We start from the raw sequence: 15,384 nt of genomic DNA, 5'->3' as shown, positions 1-15,384 counted from the left end.
TATAACGAATAATAACGGTCCTGTCTTACGTCATAATTTTATCGACATTGACTTATTAGGTTTCATTTGCCCTCCCACTTTATAAACATCAAACGAAATTGTACATACCTGTCGATCCGGGGTATTATGAATACTTACATGGTTATTTTCATTAATAGTATTCATGCTAGCCTGCGGGGCGCACATGTTCTTCAACAGGTTGACGGTCTGTGCCCGGTCTGGAGGATGCCGCGTTGTTTTGGTTCGAATGATTTCCGTCTAAATTGTTTCTCGCTGGGTTCAAACCGGGGTACGAGTGATACTTACATGGTTATTCTCATTGACGTTGTTCATGCTGACCTGCGGGTCATACATGTTGTTCATCAGGTTGACGGTCTTAGTGCCCGGCCTAGAGGACGCCGCGTTGTTGTGGCTCGAATGGTTTCCGTCTAAATTGTTCCTCGCTGGGTTCAAATTATTTGTCAAGTTCTTTCGGTTTTGATTAGGCGCCTGAAAATAAAGGGCGTAGTATTAATTTACAAATTTATTTTCAGTATCTGTTAATCTTTTTTTGTCTTAATATAATACTCCTAGTATTATAATAGTCTAGGTAGCGTAATGTCATAAAAATGCGAGGAACATAATTAATCCCACCAAAAACATTTCATGTAAAGTGTTGCGCGCGCCCAAGACTAGGCGCATAAAGCTTTTACACTAAAAAGCTATCAGATCCCGTAGTAGGTACCAAGACTTTTACTCTGTACTTTGTACAACAAGTCCACCGAGTGAGTGTTTATGTGACTGCAACGAAACGGCCAAGCCGTACTATACTTTTGACCAAGATGTTGGCTTTATACATTAAGGTATCTATAAAAAATTTACTATTCGACTATAATAGCTAGCCTTATAAAACTTGGTGTTTTTGATAAGTCTACTGAGTACATGGTACACAAAAAATTACAGCTCTCTAGCATTGTCCAAGACGAAGCTTCGAAGGGTTCGAAAATACGACGAAACGTGCCGAAAAAAGATATGCACTGCCTTTTGCCCTTTGTCTCGTTTTGGCGGGGGCACGGCCGTGCCCCCAGATATAACCCTCTTTGTGATTTAATATTAGCTACAGCCTTATATTGAAGCTTTCTACCCGGGTCGCTTACGAACGCTACTCTCAATCCTCCGTGATGCTCCGAGGTCGGTCTCAGGGCATTCAAATTCAATACCTGTATGTAATTAAAATAGGAAAGAATATACATTGATAAATTGAAAGTGATCTGCGCTGTGCTCCGCCAGTTTGCGCAAGGCCTTTAAAGTTTCAACATTCTTAGAAAGAGCCAAAGAGCAACATTAGTTAGTAGGTAAGCGAGGAAATCTCAACCTAAACCCAAAACATAATAAAACTTCCTAGTCCCCCTAAACCAGGAATCTTGAAACTACAGCCTGTGGACTAATGGTTTATTTTTGGTAGAAGCAGGCGAACAGAAATCTGATCCTTGCCTTCAAGTTAAAAAGTTTGCAAGCTTGCACTAAATCTAATACTTGTGATGATGATAAAAACACATACATACACAATCAATAGCTGTTAATACTCACATTGAAAGGTTGAGACATGTTTGCAGTGACCGCATTCGGTGTGGTAGGGTTGACGATCATGACTGCTGCAGCAGCATGATTTGCATGATTGGAGTGAGGAACTAAACCTACAAAAAATGGGGTATTTCAACTTATGACTTATCTCAATGACTATGTTTAGTAGGGTGGTCCATTATTGCATAAATATAGGCTGGCTGTAGACTTGTTTGCTACCAAAAGGCAAGGGTACAGCGTGTTAGAAGTTAGAAAGCATGGTATATCACTTAATTGCTAGGGCGCGCTCGACACAAGGCACAGTTTAGAGTGAGAAAGAGATGTCAAGCGTTAGGGAGGGACAACATGATTTGTGACCTTCCACTATCAAACATTGGTTTTGTTAGACACTTAGAATTCTGTATACATTTACTGTTTACTAATATTGAACAAGTGAGAGTGAAGCGCGAGCGAGGAGTGCCCGTATCAGATTAGGCAAAAATACTTTCGTATGTCTGACTAAATTAATTAATTAATTACATCACACAAAATTTAGATTTTTAGATCCCCCTTATCACACATTACATAGGACCCCCCCCTGTTGCTGTGACGTAATATGTGGATGAACCCCTACAGGTTGCATCACTCAACTGATTATCCTGAAATTTTGTAAGCAAACTTTGGACATTTTTCAAAGAGGAAGAACTATGGGGAGTCATAAGTCTTGTGAATAGATAAAATATTTAGCATTATGGACCACCCTGTGAACGAGGTTAATTCTACCATTCTGCATTTGATGTGCATAAGGGTGGAGGGTGTGTCCGGACATGGAGCTGGCGTCGTCCTGGTGCTCATTGGACAGGTTCTCACGGTTCTGCACGTTCAACGGCAGAGCGCGCGGCTGCGGCCTCACCGGGACAAACCTTCCGAATCCACTCTCAAATGATACGGAATTTTCTAAAATGACATTAGTTGTTATTAGGAAGGTTTAGTGTCTGTTAAAGTATTGAATATGCATCAGAACAGTCTTATGCAAATGTTAATGTCTTGTAAAGTATAATGAAAATGTTAATTTATTATACACTGGGAATATCCATGCATAAGGTAGCAAAGTAGATTTCTTTTATTGAATAAATGTTGTAGAGCTTTGTCTTTAGTTCTAATTTCGTCATTATAAAATTCCAAATATAGCCAGCAACCTAAAAGTGGCATATTATGTTACATATTTATTTAAATATCCAAAATTTAAAACAAAACTGTGTTTACATAAAACTAATAAATAATTTTTTTCTAAAGTTATACTTTAAGAGTCTAAGAGCCTAACCTATCAACCTAGCCACCGCCATACAATCAAAGTTACACTCTCATGCACCCCTTCCTCCCCCCCCCCCCCCTCCGGCCCCCGATTCGAATTACCTCGCCCCGCGAGAGCAGATTGATGACCTTTTGCGGAAGCATGCTGTGTGACACACAACGCAAGTGATTTTTGATGTATAGCCATGTCTGCCCTGTGTCTATGCCTATTACTAGTTTAGGTTGCTAAAATAAATTAGAATAGAATTAAAATAGAATTTTTACATACAGTCTCATGTAATTTTAAAATGAGTGTAACTTTGACAATACAGTAGTGGCTTTATGGCGGCAGGTTCATGTGACGCTTAAAGAAATACGATCTGACAAGTGTCAAAAGACAGCTCTATGTGGAGATGACAATATGTCAGCAGGTATCATTACTTACCTAAGTCATTAAGTTCTTGGTCCGATGTATTATTTGTCTGCTTCCTTGATTGGTTGTAATTTGTTCTGCTGTTGTATTCTGACACAGGGACCCAGTCAAGGGATGTCTACAATTTAAGCTAGTGTTACTATAGTTTAAAATATATATACATTCAATGTCAGGAACCTAGTTTCTCTGTCATGTGTGAATACAACTAACTAACACGCACCTTCTTTGAGTAGAATTTTGAAAAACAACCACCCATTAAAGACAAGTCCTATAAGCAGGACTTCAAAGTTCTCTACACAACTAACACTACATGAAGAAAATCTAGGTAAATTAAAAAAACTCAAGAGTAGATACTAATTGTGTGCCATCCACACTACGCAAGTTGGCGGTGGGCCAAGAAAATAATGTTTCTCCTAAAAATCTAAAAATAAAACCTGTGGGTACTCATGCCCACAGGAGCAACTTCAGATTGTAGATCAACAATGAAGGCAGTCACAGCTGGCGAAAATAATAAACATCACCCATGGTAACTGAGCACCACTTTGCATTTAGAGGCTGTAATATATTTTATATTGAAGTTTGATTAACCTTGACTATTTAAAAGGTAATCTGATCTTAATATTTATATTTTGAACACGCTTACCGAGACTAGGTTAGATGCCATATCCCTCCTGGTGGGAGTCACAGCCTCCTGCGGAACATTACAATTATTCCGAGCTTTTGTCTTCGGAATAGTTCCCGTGTGACTCGGATGCCGCTCGTTGTTACCAGGAGCCATAACAATTGAGATTTCCTTCAGCTAAGTGCATCAAGACTTCAAAAATATATGTAAAACTTATGAATAGGCCGGCGCAGATACTTCCGAAAGTACAATCTTGGTGAGAAGCCATCTACACATCATATTCTAAAAAACATATACACGACGATTTGCGTTCCGATTTATAAGTTATTGAGAAACTAAAGAGGCGATTACTCGAAGTTTATAATTCCAAAACACACTAAATCTAAAATAATTCCTAATTTTAACAATACAATAAATACACCATACACCACAATCAATCACCGACAGAAATGTAGTGTTGTGTATTCAATATCGACCGACAAAAAAAAGATTTCTTAGATGCACTCAAAATGTATTATACACATCTCAGCACATATTATGGCACAAAAATACTTATTTACTTTAAAATGTAATTTCCACAATGACTATTCATTTACGGAGAACGTTTATCATGATAAATATATAATTAATTTAATTTAATTAGAAACAAATATTACGATATCGATATGACGTTTCAATTGATATTTGCACATCACTCAAGACGATGTCATTTTTGACATTCCATTTCTTGTCTATGGTTTCACAGACTCGTTTAAGAAGACTGGAAGAAATTAGCACGCTCAACAATAAATTTTAGATTTAAGAAAGAAAATAATTTCTTTGAGTGAAGTTAATATTGATAGATAGATAAAACGTATATTATTTCAGATATTGTGATAATTAATTACTAGCGTTAAAAACTACAAGTTATTTATAAAATATGTATCTACTCGAACATTTAGAAATTTGTACCGTTAGCACAATAAGCGCAACGCATGAACGCTCGGCTCTTCTCGCACCTTGCACTCTTGCACGCTGCCGCTGTCGGCTGTAGTGCTGTAGAGCTCATTGTAGAGAGCGCGTAGAGCTAGAAATGACAACTATGGCAAGCATCTGTCTCGTTCCTACTTATGCTCATTCAACTTCAACTCATTCTCGTTAGTTTGTATCAGTGGATGGTTGTGTTATCAATTTCACCGGAAAATTTAATTTTGATCACACGTAGACTGTAATTAATAAACTTTTCTGTGACTGAAAGTTACCGTGGATAACAAGTGTAATCAGTGAATTATTGTCCAACAGAGGGTTTTGTAATTATTTCGGCATGTAAGTTGTATATATTTATATAATTTTTGTTTCTTTCTTTTTGATTAATTACAAACCACCTTGGGGATTTGTAGCGGAGCCGGTGTGTTGTGTTCTACTTTTTAGTTGATATAATAATTTTGTCACAATCACTCAGCATGAGTGGGTATAATATTGAATTTATTGAGCTGTTACTATGAACATAACAGTCCGAAATCAGACTTCAGTTTTGATTAAAAATAAGTGCGCAGCTTTAATCAATTGGGTAGGTATGCTAAATGAAGTTATAGGCACCTGCGAAGTAGTTTTCATTCATTGGTTGGTAGGTATTGGTTTTACTACTTAGTTACCTACAAAAATATACTTGGGTGTTTGTTTTTTATCCAACTTCGGAGCAGTTTATGTTTATATCAGTCAAAGTGGTCAAATATTATTTTGTGTGTTAAACCCGCTAAAAGCTAAGTAGGTACTACAGATTTTTTGCTATTAATATTGCTTACATAACTGGCTAACTGCGGATGCTGTTATTTCCAGTTAATATACGGTGATACTCACAAAAATACATAGATAAATAAGTAATTGATTTTTCACCTCAGCAGCTCGAACAAGCCTACTTTCGTCACAAAGTACAAAGTAGCTTAAAATTTAGTGAAGGCCATGAACTGCCACTTCATACTTGTATTACAAATTAGTTTTTTTGTTTGTTTCTGTATTATTCTGTGTAATTCGAAACACATTTTAGCCTTTAATTTGTTCTCACTACTGAGGTGAAAAATTATATGTGAAACACGAGAACAAAGTTATTTTACATCTCTTGTTTTTGGGTCCCTTGCTACGCTCAAGATTCTAACTTAGAATCACTCGCTTCGCTCGTAATTCAATTATAGAATCTTTCGCTTTCTCGGGACTCAAAATAAACACTCGCAAGAAAAACCAACTTTTCTCTCTTGTTGCACAAATAACTATTTTTACCTAAGTACGTCATAATTTCATAGAAGTTTGACGTTTAAAATTCTATGTACCTACTTTTAGGTGACCTATTTCAAGTATTACAAATTGGGTAATTTTCGCGCCAAAAAGTTTAGGCTTTCCTTATGTATAAATAAATGAAAGGAAAATAAATTCGTCTATATTTTATTGTAGACGCGTACGAAAAATTTGAATGTTCGTGAAAATTCGTGAATATGTAGTTACGGGGGTGGTCAACTTGGTCAAGGGTCGAGGGTGGGTTTTAGTGGGTGCGCCGACCTAGTTGCTGGATTATGTCGGCAGGCTAATTAATAAAAACACTAGTGAGTTTTGTGGCAGAGCCGCACCTTTGAATTACGAAGGAACGAGTAGAAATGTTACCTATCCGTATCGTTTTAAGTTTTTAAAGATTACCCGTAGCACACATAATCGTCATTTAGGTACAGGTGTAGGTACCTACCTGAAAGTATGCTATTCACCTACCTGCTTCTATCTTTAACAAAAAGAACCTCATCATCATCATCATCACTTAAGAGCTTTGCTCTTGTCGGTGGAGTAATTGCCAGTCCTTTCTTTCCTGAGCCAGTCTTTTGATTTGCTCGTACGATGCATTCTCTTTTACTTGGCTCAGGTATGTGATTCTAGGCTTTCCACTGCCTCTCGTCTTTTCAATTTTTCCTTCCAGGATGTTAAGGAAAAAGTTGTCGTTTCGTATTAGGTGTCCTAACATCTTGCCTCTCCTATTTCTTATGGTATTTAATAAGCTTCGCCTTTCTCCTACTATATTCAAAACCTCTTCATTCGTCTTTCTTTCAGTCCAGCTAATCCTTTCCATCCTCCGCCAACACCACATTTCGAAAGCTTCCAACCTTTTTCTGTCTTTTTGTCTCAGTGTCCACGTCTCACTCGCATACAACGCAATGCTCCAGATAAACACTTTTATCAATCGTTTCTTGGCTTTTTTGGAAATGCGTGCCTTAAGTAGGTCTAACCTAACCTAACCTAACCTAATCACTGATTAGTAATCAGTAGTTTCACTTCAACAAACTTAATAGTGCTTTAAGAGCAAATGCACTATAGATATATATCACTATAATTATTCACTATGGGTGTGCCGCCATGCCTCTTTTCAGATTATTCCAGGATCCCATCATCAGATCCTGACTTAAAGACAGTGGGGCCAACAGTGACGTAACTAAAACTTTCTAAAACAAAATAATCCCGACACGGCACTACCGACTATAGACACGTCTTTTTAAAGTCGATTAAAAATATAAGGGCGCTTGGACCCCACGAGCCAAGGGCCCCGACGCCAAAAGGTACGAAATTGTATTCGGCACCGAGACTGTATTTTAGACATTTTAAATTTTTCGGCCGCTTCTGCCGCCGCGCCGACCTTAACAGATGTGCCGTCCATTTGACACGGGCCTAGCGTGTCTACATAGCCTGTGGGTAAATCAGACCCTGCCAGCACCCGTCCCATCTTCCACGGAATAAGTCATTCCGTCCGGTCTCTTACCATCGTCTCTTAAAATCCCGGGGGCTCAAGTAGAGCTGGCAAGATTGTCATTTGACACCTCATTTATGGAGTTATTGCCAAATTAGAAACAATTACTACCTATCAACTTATTAGAAGAAGTATGTTATTACCAAATTTTGATCCGAGCATTTCGAAATGCAAAAATCGCAATTTGCAGCACATCACATTATTTACCGAATATGCAAGTGAAGTTCACATCAGTTACGTAAATGAACACGTAATTTCGTTATCTTTCAAAAGTAACCGATAATTACTCTTCTTCACAACAAAAATAAGCTTTCGCCTGTCAACCCAACGTTTAGAAAAAGCTTTTAAGCCAAGCTTCGTTATTTTAAGTTCGCGTGTCGGTGATGTCAGCGGTGACGTCATACCTCGGTGGTAAACCGGTCCGCTGGCCTCCAATTATGCTAATGTTGGGCCTGCGATGGCTCGTATTCCACCATCTGCAACTGTATTAGGTCTTTATAGAGATGATCAGCATCTAAGCGAACTTATTAGGGCTTATCGTACAAGTCGTTTTCTAGAATGACGAGCACTTAGGTACCTACTTACATAAAGTAACTTTTGAACGTCATAACCATAAGGAATATGTATGTAAATGTAATATCTACGTTTATTATAGGTTTCAATCTGTTGTTTTGCATCGATCGACAGATCGACACGAAAATAATTTGATTAAATAATGTATAGGTAATTAGTTGCTACTTTGCTATTCGTTATTTGGCTAACCTACCTTTACGGTATATAATATGCTTTCGAGTATGTAATAATTATGGCAATATATTTTAGACGAAGTTTAAATATGCCTCATGACCATTATACCAATAATTACATTATGTGTACCGTTAATTAGGTATTACGGTAGTATGCCATTTATTACGTTATTCAAAGTAACGATATACCAAACTATAATATATGAAAAGTAATTATAACAACTGTAATGCACCCACGGTATATATCTTAGAATCAGGTAGGCTGTCGTCAAGCTCACTATACTTATTAACCTATCGAATTAGCTGATGCCTTTACTGAATGAGCTGATGCCTTTACTGATACTGGAAAAACGATATGTAAACATACTACATACCTATACGAGGCCTGGACGTTAGTGAGATGACGATAATTCATTGCTGGTGTTCTACTTTGTTACCTACATATAACATGAGACGACATGAGTTACACCTGATTATCCATCTGGTTACTTGGGATTCATAGTCGCTTCCAACCTCCTCTTATAGCGACCCCTTTCCGCACACTAAGTTTACCTTAAGTTCATATGATGAGAGGTTACACTTTCTCGTAACTACAATGTGTTCTATAATTCTAAATTACTAATATCTTGAGACGAAACCCTTCGTATAATTATAATTGAACTTTACTTACATTAGCCATGAACAATTCCCTCGGATCACTGTTCACACTGAATACTGATATCACAATGAATGTTAGTCACAATCTACAAGAGACACCTCATTATTCTAATAACACCATAAGAAAGTTCTTGAATAGATCCTAAAACAAATATCACCCTTCCCGTAGCTTTGTTCGCACACAACCTCCTTTTCTTACTCTCGTTCGCGCATATACCCCCTTGTCTTACCCTCAAAAATCACAACAACCTAGAAGCGGTTATTTTACTTAAACGTGACTACGAGCGCCATCTACTCCATGACGTTGGCAGCTATTAGCCGATTCGCGATATTCGCGACATAGGCACTGTAAAGAAACCTTTATAATTAAGTATCATAGCCACCTACTCTTATCATCTATATTTCCACTAAGTTTTTTCAGATTACAATCACAAAATATGAATTTACCGTTTACTTGGAAAATCGATTTCCGTGTTGTTATATTTCTATTTTAGTTGATTTCCGTGTCTGCCAGATTCCAAAACAATAAAAGTTTCCCGGTTACCGTTGATGTCATGGCGATGGTGGGAACTGTTATATGGGTTGCACATGTTTGCCGTATAACCGTCTTTTATGGTTCACTGTGTTTAGGGAGTGCCCAAAATGTGTTTACTAGTGTTAAATTACAATTAGGATATACCTTACATACCTATTAAAGTAGCTGCAGTGTAGGTACCTACTTAAACATTGTTTTTATGTCTCAGACAGATTTTCGGCTGAGATTGTGCAGTCAAAAAAGATCACCTGATATTAGCTTGACTATATTAGCTTAACAGTTCAATTATACAATGTACTATACCATCTTTTTGTACCATCGTTGAACATAAATAATAAAACGTAGGTATTTTGGGTATTCTGGGCCATAAAAACAATGTAACGTACCTACCTAATACTCCCTAGCTCCCTACTCCTGTACGTACTAGGGCCTAGCTAAGACAACCGTACATCTTCAAACGCTGATGGCGTCTTCTATCAACGATCATCAATTTATCATGTCATGTCTATCTCTAGCTTTTTCTTCTATGAAAATATGTGACGTTAACACTTCCAGACTTTGTTCTGTCAAAGTCGGTCCAGAGTTAGTGTTAGTCAATTATTTCATATTAGCTTTATGCCCGCAACTTCTTCTCGTGAAGCGCTTTGATTGTGAAGAGTTACGAGTAAAAGACGGACAGAGTTACTTTCGCATTAGTGGGATCGATTCAGCCGCTTTTACATAGGTGGATACATCTTACATGAAGAAAACTGACACGTTACATAGTCCTGTGTGTCGTTCGAAATAGCCTCACAAGAGTCACGAGACCTATAGGTACCAGAAGGTCTGGTATATGTTCTGTCTTCTGTAACCTGTTTGTAAACTTTGTATGTAAACTGTCGCTATTCTACTTGCAAGATATTACCTACAGTGGAAGTGGAACACAAACTTATCGTTTTATTGCTGCTGACCTCTTGCCCTGTCCATTCATTTCAGACTATTGTACTATTAGGTAGGCTCTATAAATAAACCGTCATCTTCGTGTTATCGTGTTAAGGAACGAGTGGACAATCTACTTCACTCGAATTTCATTGTGTACAATATTATCATTTGTCCCCGCCCCACGTGACTGCAGACAAAATGGGAATGATTTATATGAATGTACCTATACCTATTCCTATTTCTGCCGGGCGGGGACAAATGGGAATACACTACACCCAACGCTTGATGCCTCATAGGCTACATGACCTCGTGAGGCTCATTTAAATTTACAGTATCGAAGAAATTATGAATATGGAACCCTAGAAATAAGACCCTTATCTAATTCGTAAGGAAGTTACGGACGGGTATACATGTTTCCAAAGCATTTTTACCCGGTTTCTATGCTTTAGTTATTATTCTGAGTTTGGCACATCGAGTTCAATTAATTAACTTGAAGAATTTTCTTGCCCAATAAAATACCTAATTTTGGTTTGTTTACATTCTTTAAAATACCTAAAGTTACAGACATAAACAGAGATAATTTCAATGTTTCAAATTTGGTATTTACGCTACATGCCAGCTTGCAAAGACATAAAGCTCCACCTAGGTATGGGCAGTTAATAACTATCGATGCCACAAGTAGTCATTTGATTGATGGGAATTAAGAAAGGCAAGCATTTAAGCCAAAATCAAGAGTAAGTAAGGTAATTGAATATCCGTTTCTGCTTGTAAAAACATATTAGATAGTTATTTGATTTTTCTTACTTCTTTCCTCTACGATAGAATCGATATAATTACCTAAACATTATCTATCATTACATGTTGTTGTGACAAGGTTCCATTCCCAAATTGCATACCTATCTATATAAACCGCATAAGCACGCTCCTCCATATTTTTTAGGGTTCCGTACCCAAAGGGTAAAAACGGGACCCTATTACTAAGACTCCGCTGTCCGTCTGTCTGTCCGTCTGTCCGTCTTTCACCAGGCTGTCTCATGAACCGTGATAGCTAGACAGTTGAAATTTTCACAGATGATGTATTTCTGTTGCCGCTATAACAACAAATACTAAAAACAGAATAATATAAATATTTAAATGGGGCTCCCATACAACAAACGTGATTTTTTTTGCTGTTTTGTTCCGTAATGGTACGGAACCCTTCGTGCGCGAGTCCGACTCGCACTTGGCCGATTTTTAATATCGCTACAAAATGGTATCGCCCCACGGGATCGATTCAAACACCAAAAGACGTTGCCGCTTGCCGCTCCCTCCGCTGCCGCGCCTGAAACCGAACGCGAATCTTGCGGGTTCAACGAACCACCAAATCCTGAATACATGACAATGTGTATGTATACCATACCGAGCGTAATTCCAGCTTATGTCGTTAATTTTTTATACTGTCTAAATTAATTTATGTTTGCGATGTTTGCGTGACCATTTTTAGCTTGTAGGTACGTTCTAGACATACGATTAATTCAATTCAATATATTTTATTTCAGACCATGTCCATAGTGTTAGTGTACATTCCCTTAAGCCTATGTTAGTTAAACCTATACTAACATATAATATGGACAAAATATGGACTTTTTGAAAATCTGAATTAAATAATTTTTATTTTTTTATTTTATTTAATAACTTATAAACTAAGCCTCTATATATATTAAGACGCTATATCCATACTTAATATTATATATGCGAAAGTGTGTCTGTCTGTCTATCTGTCTGTTACCTCTTCATGCTTTAACCGCTGGACCGATTAAGTTGAAATTTGGTATTGAGTCCATGATTTCTGGGATAAAAACTACCCTATGTCCTTTCATAGGGTAATTTTTATCCCAGAAATCATCCTTTATGGGGCCCATACAACCATTCCGGTCGCAGAATCGCAGAAAGTAGTAACTAAATGTCAGATGTGTCGTAACGGTTACTACACTTTGCGACTGTATACAATTTTGGTTACTAAGTGTGGTAAGTGTGGTAACAGTGTGCACACAATGCGACTTGTTTCAGTAACTAAGTGTGGTCGCCCGTGTGTACACTTTTCGGTCACAAAGTGTCGAAACATTTTTTAAATACACTTTGCATTCAGTTTGTGACCAAATCTGTACACAATTTTATTATCGTACATAACCGTTACCGAACTCGAACTGTTTCGAAACATTGTGACCGAAAAAAAAACTGGTAACAATATGTGCACACGGCGACCACACTTTGTGACCAAAATGTGTCTGCATCGACTATTCCCCATTTCTGGTAAATGTAAATGAAAATGAACGGTGTCGACTCATTTGCGTCGGGCGACCGAAAATGTTTGTATGGGGGGTGAAAAGGGGGGTGGAAGTTTGTATGGGGAATCGATAAAAAGCAGATTAGATAAAAAATTAACTACTCAAATTACTAATCCGCGGGCAAAAGCTAGTATAACATAAGTTAAAATACATACCTACTTGATTAACTATTAAATATTAGCTAATCTACAGTATGAGGGCTTACGTTCCTTTCTTGTGAAAAAATTATCCCAAGTTTTCTCACTTAATTTTCTCATAGATACAGCCAGTATTCCTTAGGTAAGTATATTTTTATTTTTTGTACTAATACTCACGGGTACTTCATAAATATTTCAAATTTTATTCTGTTATATTATATGTAATGTAAGCTACATGCCGTGTCTAACATATTCTTTGAGGAAGCCCCGGAATACGAATTAGGAGCACCCTAAATGTAAAACAATAGAATCTATGACTACGTAACTACTAGAAAACTAAGCCGCTTGTGGTTTTTATGCTTGATTCATATATATCGTGTAGGTATTACATACGTGTTCCACTTAAAATATTAGTTTTTGAGCAGCCTATATAGGTATGCAATTACGTGTAGCTTACCTTTGTTATTTATTGATTTGTTTTAAATATCTTCGGCTGAATATTTCTTCATATTTTGCACGTGATAATTGCATCTACACATTTGGAAAGTTTTACGACTGCTAAGTACTACTAAGCACTGGTCAAAATGTAATACGTGACATGAAAATAAATGGTCCCCCATTTTCGATTAAAAGATACATATTCATGAGACGGAAGTGCGGCGCCGTCGACGGTCAAATAAATGGTGCCGAAATTATAGTTGGTCAAATTCAAACCAAGTTGTCAGTAAATAATAACAAAAAAAAAACTATACTCACCCTTTTCTTTTGGGTGCTAGTACTAATGTAAGACAAAGATAGTATGGTTCTCTCTGTCTATGTTTGAAATGATACACTCATTTGACAAACTATATGTGCTAAGTAATTTTCTAATGCAGACCGTTTTAAATGCCTCGCTACTTGCAGCTGAGGCTCGATAAACAAAAATCCAAACTTTGTCTCTATCGCTCGAATATGCAAGAGCGATAGAGAGACAGATAACGAGATTTCGATTATTTGCTTTGGCGTTAGGGTCATAGAGTTTGTTCAGTCATTAATATAATATAAACAGTTTGTATTCTTCTCTTGTTTCCTTGATGTCTGAGGGCTTACAGCGAACCACATCGTTCCTTCGTTCGTCTATTTGCCTCTCTATCGTTCGATATGCAAGAGCGATATAGAGACATATAACGAATTTCGATCTTAGCAATGGCCAGACCACATCAATCTAACAGGATTTAGTTAAGTACACGATTTCAACATTTTTAAATAGGTGCTATTAGGTATCTAGTGCCACCGATCCCTTGAATTTGTGACGCATAGTTTTCAAAATATCGCGGTATGATTTTGGTCGGGCGGGGGTACAGTGGTGCCTTGATAACTGAAAAACTATAAAGTCACAAGGTGCTGGAGTTAGAGGTACAAAATAGCACCAAAACAATCCTGCTAGAGTAGTGTGGTGCCAGGGTCCCGGTAGCCCCGCCCGACCAAAAATGGTACCGCGCTATATCTTGAAAACTATATATGTATATACCTACCGCACAAATTCATGACATTGGTGGTACTAAAGAACACCTAATAAAAGTTGAATTTGTGCAATCATTAAATCTTATTATCGTGTCGTGGTCGGGCCTGGATCCAATACAAGACTCGCCATCGTCTTCGGGTGTAGGAGCGCATATACTCGTATTTAATTATGTTTTTGGCATTTCGTAACGCAAAATCTGACTGTTTATATTTTATAACAAAAGCTAAAAACTGTAATAGATGTCATATATTAAAGAAAAAGTGACGAAGCCCTCCAGTGGTGAAGGCCGGATTCGAACCGGCGTCTTTAGCTATCGCACAAACACACAAACCAAAATATTTAATAAAATAATTTGATTTGTTCCCAAACTTGTTAACAAAAGCTAACTTTAAAACAAATCGAATTGAGTTCCTGTTAACAACTTGCATTAGATGTCCCGCATGGCCGTTTGCCGGTTTGAAAAAAAAAAGCAAACATAGATATTGCAAAACCGGTGTGGCAAGATGGACGATATCGTGTTTTATTTATTTTTCTTACAACCTGTAAACGGGATGGCATAAATTTCTAAGTCAATTTAATCGAAACATCTTCTCGAAATAACTAACGTGACATATGTTGACCGTTGAGAATCCATTTTAGTTCTTTAGCGATATCGCTGTCGAAATGCAGGCGGGAGCGGGCGACAGGCCTTCGCCGAGTATAGCGGTGACGACATTTCTGCTTCGCGCGACGCGCGTCTTCGGGGTCAGATCGTTCTTTTCAAATGTGATGTGATAAATGAAGTCATTCATTTTACCTTCGGGGGACAAATGATTAATAAAAATATAGGAAATAATACATCTGTAAATCGGGGTACTTATTATGCGCCTTTGGCGGATAATGTGCACAAAATCGGAACTTTCGGAAC

At 37.5% G+C, this 15,384-nt stretch overlaps 2 protein-coding genes across 2 annotated transcripts in view; one reads left to right on the top strand and one right to left on the bottom strand.

The window, feature by feature from the left end:
• LOC134741589 (uncharacterized) overlaps window positions 1-4,326 on the bottom strand; it is a 34,079-nt gene extending 29,753 nt beyond the window's left edge. The window contains exons 1-5 of the mRNA XM_063674425.1: window positions 3,912-4,326; window positions 3,281-3,386; window positions 2,326-2,499; window positions 1,570-1,676; window positions 307-489 (exon numbers count right to left, since the gene is read on the bottom strand). Coding sequence (XP_063530495.1) covers window positions 307-489; window positions 1,570-1,676; window positions 2,326-2,499; window positions 3,281-3,386; window positions 3,912-4,046 — 705 coding nt within the window. The 5' untranslated portion in view covers window positions 4,047-4,326. The remainder of the gene's footprint in view (window positions 1-306; window positions 490-1,569; window positions 1,677-2,325; window positions 2,500-3,280; window positions 3,387-3,911) is intronic.
• Window positions 4,327-5,023: 697 nt separating this feature from the next.
• The window catches only part of LOC134741590 (uncharacterized), a 42,286-nt gene continuing 31,925 nt past the window's right edge, over window positions 5,024-15,384 (top strand). Inside the window, exon 1 of the mRNA XM_063674427.1 lies at window positions 5,024-5,199. The gene's annotated coding sequence lies outside the window, so the exon portion shown is untranslated. The remainder of the gene's footprint in view (window positions 5,200-15,384) is intronic.

Source organism: Cydia strobilella, chromosome 5, assembly GCF_947568885.1.
Source record: "Cydia strobilella chromosome 5, ilCydStro3.1, whole genome shotgun sequence".
Taxonomy (NCBI): domain Eukaryota; kingdom Metazoa; phylum Arthropoda; class Insecta; order Lepidoptera; family Tortricidae; genus Cydia; species Cydia strobilella.
The sequence above is the reverse complement of the archived record's forward strand: the minus strand, read 5'-3'. Positions and strand labels throughout refer to the sequence as shown.